The following is an 11,612-nucleotide window of genomic DNA, read 5'->3' on the forward strand; positions in this document are numbered from 1 at the left end:
AAGCATATCTGTCTCAGGGGAGGCAGGGCATATACAAAGCATATCAGAAGGGAGTCCCTCAAATGGAACTCAAAGAGGAAATGAGAGAGAGAAAGAGAGAGACAGGCTTGCAAACACACTAACGAGCAAGAGTTGTGCTAAGAAGTAATCACAATGGCAGAGGGAAAGGTCTGTTTTTATTGTCCTTTTTTGTTTATTTGTTTTTGGGACTGTCGCACTTGCCTTCCATCATAATTAGTCGGACTCTATGTCTCTCATTCCTCTGGAACCCACAGGATTAAAATCGGCTACAGAATCCAAGTGGTGTGCTTGTGGGAAGGTCTGTGGTGGGGGAGGGCGCAGGGCTAATGGAGACAATGCCTTTATAGTTTTTTGTCAATGCTGGCGCTGGAAATTTCAATCTAGGTACAATGACGGGTCCACTGAAGATTTATCTGGAGGGTAATGTGCTCTTCAAGTGTGGCTATGCTCTCTGTACTCAGAACCTGCTCTGCCGATTCAGATGTCTGTCTCCTTGGGACTTCATACAGATAGGTGCTGCTCCTTCTTAATGCTGACAAACTTCCAGACACCTAAATCGACTTAAAATCCATGATTAGGGCTTATTTTGCATAGTATATAATATACCCTTTCAAGTGATTTTTTAAGTAAATTTTCCCAGTTGGGCAAGCATCACTATAAATCTGTTTTAGAATATTTTCATCCCTCTAACGTGCATATTTACTGCTAATCTCCCTTTCCCCTCCCTCGCCGCTGCCACCAGCAACCAGGAATCTACTTTTTGTCTTTAGAGAAGGAGGACGAAAGCAAGTAAGGTAAGGAGGATGGATCTGGAAAGAAAGAAGGAAACTTGGTTCCCAATAGCATCACTGAGCAGCAGCTCAAGCTTCGGCTGCCTACTTCCAGATTTCTCATTACACAAGAACAATAAAGCTTATTTGTTTATCTCTGTGCATGAATTTTTCTGTTTGTTTTCTGTGCTGCCAAATGCATTTCTAGCTGATATAATAAGCTTGTCAGATTCTTGGATGTTTGGATATTAAGATGAAGGGTAAATACATTTGCTGGCAATTTAAAATTTAAAGGTACATTCATTTATTTATTCCTCCACAAGGTATTTATGAAATATTTACCAGGTATTAGATCTAGTGCTAGGTGGTGGGCTGAAATGCTCTCAAAAAGATAAAACTCCATAGGGAGTAACAGATAAAATATGCCATCTTTAGGTTCAGCACATTCAAGTGTGCAAAACAGGACTGAAGGGACTTTGCTCAGCTGAGTATCTAATAAAGGGTCTCAGCCATGAGTCCAGCCTGGACCCAAGCTGAGGACCACCACAGGCTCTCCTCTGTGAACCAAGGCAGGAAGGCACTATCTCCTGTTGAATGCTCTGATTTTTAGGGCACTTCTAGGGAACGTGCTTACGGAGCTGGTCCCTCAGTTTTAGAAAGACATTGGCAAAATAAACAATCTGGAATGATTCTGGTGATCCAGCCTTGGTGAAAAGAATGGGTGTTGGAAGGTGTGGGAGTGAGATTCAGTGCCTGCCTCTGGGTGTGCAGAGAACTCTGGATGGTCCACCTGGCACAGCATTGAGCTCATGCCATTGGACATGACACTGAAATTGGAAAGCTCATGTGGAAGTTGCTTAAATTGTCACTGTTCAGAGGGAGATGACTTCTGTTTCTTTCCTACTGAAACCTCCGTAATGAAAACATATTAAACAATTAACCAATTAGTTCGTTCCTTTGTTATTTATGCATTATCTACAATGTGCCACCATGTCTAACCGACTCTCTATTCTTATAAATCTAGATGTCTCTGGGGCCTCAACACTTATTCCCTCCCTCAGGCTTTGAGTCAGGATCGCTCTGTATTGTAGCTTCCTCCTCCTCCTCTTCTCCTTCTCCTTCTCCTCCTCCTCCTCCTCCTCCTCCTCCTCCTCCTCCTCCTCCTCCTCCTCCTCCTCCTCCTTCTTCTTCTTCTTCTTCTTCTTCTTCTTCTTCTTCTTCTTCTTCTTCTTCTTCTTCCCCTTCCCCTTCTCCTTTTTTTTTCTTTAAGGGGGGGTTAGTGGGGGCTCACTTTTCTCTCCTTCCTGTATAATGGGCCTCCCCTCGGTTTAATATTCAGAATTATTTTGTTACTACATATTCCTTGATTCAGAGGAGTATTGCAGTCAGATTCCTTTTCTGCTTTTATGCACACATTTGTGATCTCGAAAACCCTTTTTTTTACTTCTGTGTCTTTTACACATTCAGGGTATCTTTTTATATCTTAGAATCATTTCATCCTGTATCTGATGGTCAGGTGAGTCATCTTAAAGCACAGTTCTGATCATTTTATTTTCCTTCCCAGAAATCTTCAATGTTTTTCGACTGCTTACAGGAATAAGCTCAAACTCCTTATTTTTGCATTTACGAAATCACCTAATCATGTCTCAACTTCCCTTTCCTGCCTTATCTCATGCTATTCTCCTAAAAAGTCTTACTCAGGTTAATTTGATCTTCCTGGTGTTTATCAAACACATTGCATTTCATTTTTCTTAACAAAAAAAATCAACTTTTAACATGTTTTCTGCCTCCATTTTTTTGTTTGCTCCGTTTTTTTCCCCCATCATCTTTGAACGTTATCCAAATCCTAGTAATTTTGCGGATGCAACTCAAGAAACTCTTCCTCCATAAAACCCTTTCTGGCCCCTGCCTGGCCCCTGCCTGAAGTCCTGGATCTCAAGGTGGTTAGGTTCATTCTACTCTGGGACATTCTTTATTTTTTGATTGGCCTAGTTATTTACTTTTTATAATTGCTATTTATGTTTGTATTGTTTCATGCCAGTTCTCTGCAATGAGAGATCAGGAATGTGTTTTATACTGTATAAAGCCTTTAATATAGAAAATGCCCTGAGTGTAATGGAACTCATCAGATAACACGATTTTTCTTTATGAGGCAGAATTCTAGAGCTGGAGGGAGACTTGGAGATCTGACAAGTTGGTTGGTTGATTAGTGGAGTCTGAACTAAGAAAACTTTAAACCTTTGAACCTGGCTATATACTCAAAATAACCGATTTTGAGTAAGTGGCATATTATTTTGAATTAGTACATATTATTGAGGCTGATCTAAAAAGAAAGATGTATAGCATACATGAACAGTTTGAAAAAGTAAACCTAAAACATGGCTAAAATTAACCTGAGGAGAAATCTTTCCACAGTCTGATGATTTCTTCAAAGTTTAAAGTCTCAGCTTTTGATTAAGACTAATGCTCCCGATTCTGTATTCAGTGAAACCTCAGACTGGCGACTCATCATGATTTATACTTACCACGTGCAGCACCACAGTGTCCCAGCAGGTGGCGCTGCTTATCTGCAGAAACTTTTCATGATCCGTTCAACAGCCTCGCTCTCATTCACACTGCTGCTGCAAGGGGACTGACCCCGAAGAGCAATTTGAATATTTTACATTAGTGGAAATAAGAACTGCTTACATTTATTATGTATTCCTTGATAAACAAGGATTTCAAAAATCATACTGGTTTCTTCCAAGGACTTTTATTTTAGCATTTCTGACCTTGAAAGTCTAGGTTCCTCATTATTATCCCTGAACCGTTTCAGATCTTTCAGATTTTATAATCAGTTGAGGAGACAGAGGTCTTGAGTAGGTATCCAGGCCCACCTTTCATTTCTTCAGGCGAGGAACTTACAGCCCAGATACCTGGGCGAGGTCATTCATAAAGTCAAAGGCAGCGCCGGAGTCAAATCCAGATCTCTTACTATCCTGTCTCAGCCGTTAGTTTGCATCAGGTGTGCCTACACTTGTGCAGTGTAACGTGACAAAAGCCAACATCCCCCTCATTCTGAGAAGCTGCTGGGGTTGTCCCCAAATAGGAGGGCGTGTGTGTGTGTGTGTGTGTGTGTGTGTGTGTGTGTGTGTGTGTAGAACAGAGATTCTGTACCAGGGTCTGTCTCATTCTTCTTTGCAGCATGTGACCCGGGGTAAGCCCTTCACAAGTATTTTTTGAGTGAATGGAGGGTGGAAGGAACTGAAGAAAGGACGGAAGAAGAGCAGGAGGAGAGGGAAGGAAGGAAGGAAGAAAAGAAGGGAAAGAGGACAGAAAGGGAGGAGGAGCGGGAGGCAGGAAGCCCAGCGACTCGTAGCACTGCTAACCACCACCGACATCCGGTAGATGCTGCGATGATTCATGCTGGTTGAGAGCGCTCTGAGAAATAGGATGTAGAACACTGTCTGGCCAACTGGGCTATTTTATTAGCTCTTATTTCATCCTATTTTGACGTAGGCAATAAATTCAAAGGTGGCTGCAGCGGCTTGTCCATCTCAGTGAGGATAAATCTCCACCTGCCGCTCGTGTCCGGCAGCGGAGACCTGGCGTCAGGCGGCTCCCCACGCCCAGTCTGCAGACATCCTGGAAACCGGCCATTCATGAGGGCAGAGGGGACGTGGAAGATTTTGGGAACAAGTCCATTTTCAGAGTAAGAAAAATTCCAGGAAATCCAAACACATGGTTTTATTAGCTTCATGTCCAGAATGAGAATTATTGCTCTAAGTGGAAGCAGAGCATCGAAGCTGTGACCCAAGACAGGAAGTACACCCTCTCCCGTTTCTTTCTCTTTTCTTTCTTTTTCCCCCCAGCCTCTACTTATGACTCAAATATAAAGTGTTGGCTTTTCTCTCTTATGATGGATCTCATTCTAGAGGCAAGGCCTAAATGCCCTGAGTTTTATTTCTGTGAATCTCTCTTTAGACCCAGTCCCTCCGTGGGATTTTATGTTTTAATGCCACGGATCTCACTTGACCTAATCAGCCCTCAAAACTCACCTATCCTAGGCCCCATTCAGAACCTTGCTAGTTGACCAAATGAATTAATCGGAAGTGATAATTCTTATCTTAGAGGATATATTTGATTTCTTTTAATATAGTAGTTAGTATCTGCAAATCTTGAACCCCCAATTTCTCTCTCTCAATACCTCACCCCCACCTTTCTCCGCTGGTAACCGTAAGTTTGATTTCTAGAGGACATACTTGATTTTTAACACAGGCCTCCTGGAAACAAAATGCTTTACCCCAGGAGTCAAATCTACTCTGCCCGTGGAGATTTCTGGCATTGTATCACATCAGGAGGAAGGTGGGTTTGAATCACTTCTGTACTCTGGACGCCTGACAGTCAGACCACCTGGGCAGCCATATGTTCTTGCAAATGCATGAAGAGGTTGTATAAGAAAATCATTTATTTAGCAAACATGATTGAGGACCTGCTGGGAGCCAGGCCCTATGCTGTCAGGGCTGAGAAGGTAGGTGGGTGGGTGGGTGCCTTTAGGGAGGAGACAGGTAGGTGCCTTTGGGGATGACATGCAGAGAGGTGCTGCTGGGAGAGACCTGCGGGGGGTCGGAGAGAAGGGGATGGCATTCAGGGTTCGTAAAAAGGTAGACTGCAGCATGAGGCAGCTGCCCAGTGCTGATGGGCAGAGGGAAGGAAGAACCAAGAATGACTTCTAGTTTTGTTTAAGAACCTGGCAGGTAGGATGAAGAGGACTACGGACTGTAGTCATGTGAGGGGCCACAGTTACACAAAAGTGCCTGTGTGTGTGTGTGTGTGTGTGTTTAAGCATGTGTATGAGAGAATCTGAGGATGTTGAGGAAGGAGGTTGGTATATTTTCAGTTTAGGGAACAGAAGACTTTCAGCCTAAAGACAAGCAAGCCTCAGGTGAATACAACCTATGTTACAACTTAAAAAAAATTATTTTTTGGCACACATAGGGTTTATTTTAAATGTTTTAAGGATAGTTACATCATAATTATGAAAACTGCTTACAGAATTAAGATTTATTTTGTTTACACCTCTAAAGGCAGAGAACTGTCTATTGTCTAAAATAAAATTAAAATTAAAAAATATATTTGAGCTTGAAAGAAGAGGCCATTTACCTAATTTTAAAATGCAAACATGAAGACCTCTTAAACTGTACATTTGTTCAAACCGCACTCATGATGGAAAATACAAATGTGCGGCATTTCCAAAAAAACCACAGGCATGTTGGCCATAATTATTTTCTGTTCTAATAATTGTTCCTGTCTTTGGAGAGATTTATTTTTTTTAAAGACAATTAGCTTAAGGATGTTTTCAGGCACTACAATTTGTGACAATCAAAACAGTCTTCTAATGGACCACAGCATTCAGAGCTCTAAGCCCAGGGCACTTGGGTGTATGGCCTGTAAAATAGTAATAGAAATGAAGTCTGGTTGAGAAGTAACTATAATTGTTTTCAGAATGCACAGTCCCTTCAAATGCAGCATGACAACTGAAAAATCAGCTTTGGTTGGCACTGCATTTGCCTCACCAGGGCATTTTTATCCTACGACCCCTGAAACAGCACAGTAAGCAAATATACAAAAAACTGAAGACAAATAAAAACAAAGAAAACAAAAAACCCCAAGTATCTTTCACATGCAATTTTAGTTGGTTACCTTGAACATTCTACTTAGAATATCATGTAAAAAAGATGGCCTGTTTTTAAGGTTTTCCTTTGAAGCCTTCCAGGCACCTGGATGTCACATACGCACACACATGATACAATAATGGTCATGGAGAATGGCCAATACATTTTATACAGAGATTCACGTCTTGTGTTATCACAAATCCCACTGTAATGCTGGAAATTAACGTTGAATTTCTAGAACAAGGAACCAATATTCAGATACCAAGAAAATGCAAGCCAGGCACAGAGATCTGAAACACAAGAGGCTAAATGAAGCTTGAAATATTTGACTGGGGTGCAGAGCTAGTCTCAGCATCAGAAAGTGTGGTTTAAGCCACTGAAAGAACAAAGAATGGGAGGGGGATGGAAAAACAACAGCCCTGGCCCCTTCCCCTTCCTTAACCCTAAAGGCAATAAATGGAACAATAATTAAAATAATGATCATAACAATCACGTGTCACATTCATCTAGAGTGTGGCAGATAATGTGGTGGTAAAGTTGCTAATGGTACTTGCAGAAAAACCACAGTGTGAGTCATTAAGTGATGCTAGAAATGTTTCAACTGACTCAACCGTCAGTCTACTTCTAAAGGACTTTATTTTTCAGTCTGAAGTCACTGCTGTGTTTGTGCTGTGGGAGCAGGACACACTGACTCTCTGGGCTGCACGTGTCTGCTTGGGCTCAGGGAGCCAGGCTGGGCTTTGAGATTCACACACAGGGATTCTTAGGAGAGCTACCAGGAAAACTGGTGACAGATTTGCTGCATGGGAGAAACATCTCAGATCTGAGCACTCACTACCTGGAAAAGCTCGTCCCTGGTTGCCCTTGTGGGCACACCGCAGAAAACGGAGGTGCTGTGTTTATGAGGTGCTCGGGGTTACCAGCCAAGAGCAGAAGGCACAGCCTTCCTGAACTGGGCATCCTGCAAACTGCTCACGGGAGGCCTTGAAACTGCAGGATCTCTAACATCAAGAATAGCCACGATGGAGCTTTCAGGGACCTCTGGTGTTTGACTGACAGCATATGCATTTAGACTTCTGCCCAAATCGAAGGTCAGATTTCCAAACTCCACAAGAGACTGGTTCTGCATACTGCCTTTCCCCTAGCTTTCAAAAAGCCAGGGCTCATTCAGAACAAAGTGACAGATGGCCATTTCACTGCTAAACCAATCACTTTTGCAGTTCTATTTTGGTTAAAACAATCTTGCAGGAATAAGCCACAAAAGGATTCTGTGGCTCAAGGCTGCTATCAGTCACATCCACAAGCCAGTGCAGGTGACAGACCCTGATGGGATGGGGAACACTCAACAGGATGAATCCACATAAATAGCAAGAAGACACAGCACCACAAAAAGATTTCAGAAGTTCTTTGTCCAAACACTCTTCGTGGGGAAAAATCAGGGAGAAAAAGCCTTCTGACCATAATCATAGTCTCAGTAACAATAGGAATAAAAATAAAAGCGTCCTAGAGAACTGGTTAGAAAGCAACAACTTGCATTCTTAAACTTACACTTCTTACATAAAAGCACTATATTCTCCCAGGAACTTACCACATACACCCAAGCCACTGGTGTACTGTTTCCTTTTACATCGTGTACTAAAATCCAGATTGCTGATTTATACAAATAATAGACCAAAAGCACTGTCCAAAACACACCTACATTACACTGTGTGGACCAGGCACCTGGGCTTTGCTAAAAAAAAAAAAAACCCAGAAACAGTATTTATGATAAAAATGTAAACAAAAAAATTTATAAACTGAGAATCAGAGGCAGTCTTTCACCCAGATTTCTAACTGTTTGGTAAAAGTCTAACATGGGTCATTAATGGTTCAAAAGTGATTCATGTTTGAACTTCCAGACTGAAGTGATGCTCTACACTTCTGACTTTCAAAGCAAACGGAATGTCCTGGTGTGCTTTCTGTGTTCAAATTTAATTTTAAATAAACAGCAGTGATATAGTCAGTATGATTGACTTGGGTCAAGCTTTCCTGTTGAACTGGAGACAATTACTTAACCCCCGTTTCAAGCCACAAAGAAAGGATTGCAGATGAAGTGTGTGTGTGTGTGTGTGTGTGTGAGTGTGTGTGTATAAAATACATATATATAAAATAAATGTAAATCCACAGATACAGACAAATAGGTAGCTATAGATACACGTTTATCTCCAAAAAGGCAATAACAAAAATACCAAACTATGCTTGCATTGTGGCGGCAGAATAAGAGAATGTTAAAAATGAAGGGGAAAACTGATAAAATCTATTACAGTTTTAAACAACTATGATAATAGCTTAATTTTTTTTTTTTTTTACCAAACTTGCCTGTAACTCCCCTCCAAACAGACAGACTTCTTTTAAGAGGAAGGAGTTCCTTACACAAAATGCTTTTGTATTCACATAAATCTATACTATTCAGAACAAAACCAGTTCTGTTGGCAGAGACTGTGGATTCGCAGGGACATTTAAGCTCTCATGAAAATGGAAAGCAACCAAGTCTTTATGTCTACAAATTACACATTTAACAGTCTTAGAAATTTGGCAAAGTTCGTGATGACATCTAGGATTTCACCAAATCGTAGACATAAATATGGAAATCATTATCAAACTTGATGAAACAGACAGACAGTCTGGCCTCTACTTGGTGGATGATCGTGCCAATTCTTTTAGAGCCATCTTCTTTAGCATATTCCACCTGTTTGCCTATCAGGCTCTCCATGGTTTTTCCTTGTTCCCCTTCTGCTGGAGGTGAATCAGTATAATCAGACATAATGTGAAGGTTGCCTTCTTTATAATCATCTAAGAGCTGGTACATATACAAGACAGGATCTTTCTCATAGGTGATGTAAAACCACGTGCTCATTATAGGGACGCGTGCTAGGACCATTCCGCTCCACTCGTCTTTAGAGCCATCCTCGCTGTCAAACACGTGCTTCACTGCTTTGCCAATTATCATGTCGGCTAGGTGTGAATCACTGATTTGAGATGTTGCAATTCTATCAGGGAGGACTTCAAGCTCAAAAATTCTTTCATCTTTATTAAGTTCCAGTCCATAAACACAGTCAAACCCATCGTATTTTACAAGATACAAAGAAGGATTTACAGGCACCTGATCCAGAATGGTTCCTTTCCACTGGGTGACAAGGCCGTTCCCCTCTTTCCACCCATGCCGAATCCTGCAGCCTATCATGCTCCGCCGGGGCCGGGAAACAGGTGTGCTGGGCCCCACACCGCTCCGATGTTTTTTGTGGGACGTCTTCTTCTTCATCATGCTTACAGATACACCGGCGTGGCCTGCATCAGCTCTGGACCGCTGGCCAGGTGTCTTCCTGAATAGAGTCGTCATTCATCTGTATTTTGGTGGGCAGCAGAACTGCTGGAAGAGGGTGGAAATGTCAATATTCTCCAATTTGAAACTTTTTACGGAATTTCAGTGTTCTTATTAATCCAGCATTCAAGTGCCTCTTCTACAAGTTCAGCAAAAACTCGAAGCCTTCAGGTCTCTGCGGGGCTGCGGAGGCCAACGTCCGCAGCCCCGCGGGCCCCGCCTTCCAGCGTCGCGCTCCAGCCGGGCGACCCGGTCGGACAGCGCCGCCTCGCCCCCGCTCGGCCCCAAGGCCGCCGCCCGCGCGGTCGCCCCGCTCCGGGCCCCGCCCCCGGCCGCAGGGCGCACGCGCGCTGCGCCGGCCCATTGCGTCGGCCCCGGCTGCTTGGACCCCGCAATCTTTATCATCGTTTACAAATTTTAGTTATTAAAAGGGCATGCTTGGTTTTCTCTTCACCCTATAAGAGGTCAGGTGTACAGAGTTCTTATATTTGAAGCTCTTATGATTAAGGACTACTGTACAGATAAGGATCATGGGACAAATGAGCCCGAACTCCGAGTGACAGGAAACAAGAGAGGTCGGGGAGCGGGGAGCGGGGAGCGGGAGCGGGGAGCTGGCAGCGGGGAGCGGGGAGCGGGCAGCGGGCAGCGGGGAGCGGGGAGCGGGGAGCGGGGAGCGGGGAGGCCTTCCTCAGGCCTTGGCATCAGCCGGCACTAGGCCGGGGCTCGCAGACAGGCTTTCGTGCTGCGCACGTAATTCACCCACCCACGCTTCTCAGTGGTTAGAGAATGAAGTCACTTGCTTTGTCCTCCGCAAACATTTATAAACAAAACTTTTTCGCAGACCCTTACTTACGGTCGTTGGGGAGGTGATAGACCTGTGCTTGTAGATGTCTCCAGTACCGTCAAAACTTCCTTCTGACTCCATTCGACCTTCTCTGTGCCTTATATGTAGGGGCTGTAAACTCCTGTATGATAGATACCCAAATCTGAAAAAAAAAAAAAAAAAAAAAAAAAAAGAATGAGCAGGAAAATTGAGATCGCGATGTGTCTCAATGACTTTCTATTTGGCTGTGGGCGGGGCAGAGAAGTGGGAGTTTTTCAGTTGTTCTGTAACGGCTCACGATGAACATGAGTCAGTGATAAGACTCAAGGGTCTCTCCAGAAACTTGTTCTGAGACTTCTCTTTTTAAAAAAAAATAATTATTTTTAATGGAATACTGGGGGATTGAACCCAGGACCTCGCGCGTGCTAAGCACACGCCTTACCAAGACTTCTTGATGATAAAGAAGCCAAAGTAAAATGCTCCTTTTTCAATCAGAGTCCATAATTTTAGGAAAGAAGCCTATTACTTGGAGGTAGTTTATAGTAACGATATTTATAGTTGACTCACCTTTAGGGAAATCCCATGCCTTTGAAGCTACTCCATGAAAAAAACTCAAATGATTTCATAAGTTTGGGAAACCAACCCTTCCCTTCCTTATGGAGCGTCATTGACATCTGAAGGGTTCTGAGAACTTCTGCAGCAAAGAACCCTGGAAGACTTCAGGCTAAACAAACAAACAAACAAATGTCTAATGGTGAGTATTTCAGTTGTCTGCTGTGTGAGTGCGTATTATAATCGTTCCCTTCTAGCTCCTCTACAAAATCTTTAGTAAAAAATTGAGGTGAAGAGGGTGAGTTCATGTTTTGGGTGAATGTGAAGAGTTGTTGGGGGTATGGTAAAAGGAAAGGATGGCTTTGGGGGATGGCTGACCTATGGGTTCCATGGACAATGCAGAGTGGGGTAAATCGGGGTGCTGTGGTAAT

At 43.0% G+C, this 11,612-nt stretch overlaps 1 protein-coding gene across 2 annotated transcripts; it reads right to left on the bottom strand.

The window, feature by feature from the left end:
* Positions 1 to 6,443: 6,443 nt before the first annotated feature.
* On the bottom strand, positions 6,444 to 10,798 carry LOC105092027 (spindlin-1-like). 2 transcript variants are annotated; one of them, XM_064486670.1, is made up of 2 exons: positions 10,660 to 10,798; positions 6,444 to 9,854 (listed from the first exon to the last, which is right to left on the bottom strand). In XM_064486670.1, the coding sequence occupies exon 2, from the start codon at positions 9,822 to 9,824 to the stop codon at positions 9,039 to 9,041; it is 786 nt and encodes a 261-aa protein (XP_064342740.1). In that variant the 5' UTR covers positions 9,825 to 9,854; positions 10,660 to 10,798; the 3' UTR covers positions 6,444 to 9,038. The 2 variants fall into 2 exon arrangements, with proteins under 2 accessions (XP_064342740.1, XP_064342741.1); XM_064486671.1 differs by having other exon boundaries at positions 6,444 to 9,851; positions 10,660 to 10,788.
* Positions 10,799 to 11,612: the final 814 nt, after the last annotated feature.

The sequence above is a fragment of the Camelus dromedarius genome, chromosome 6 (assembly GCF_036321535.1).
Source record: "Camelus dromedarius isolate mCamDro1 chromosome 6, mCamDro1.pat, whole genome shotgun sequence".
NCBI classification, from domain to species: Eukaryota; Metazoa; Chordata; class Mammalia; order Artiodactyla; family Camelidae; genus Camelus; species Camelus dromedarius.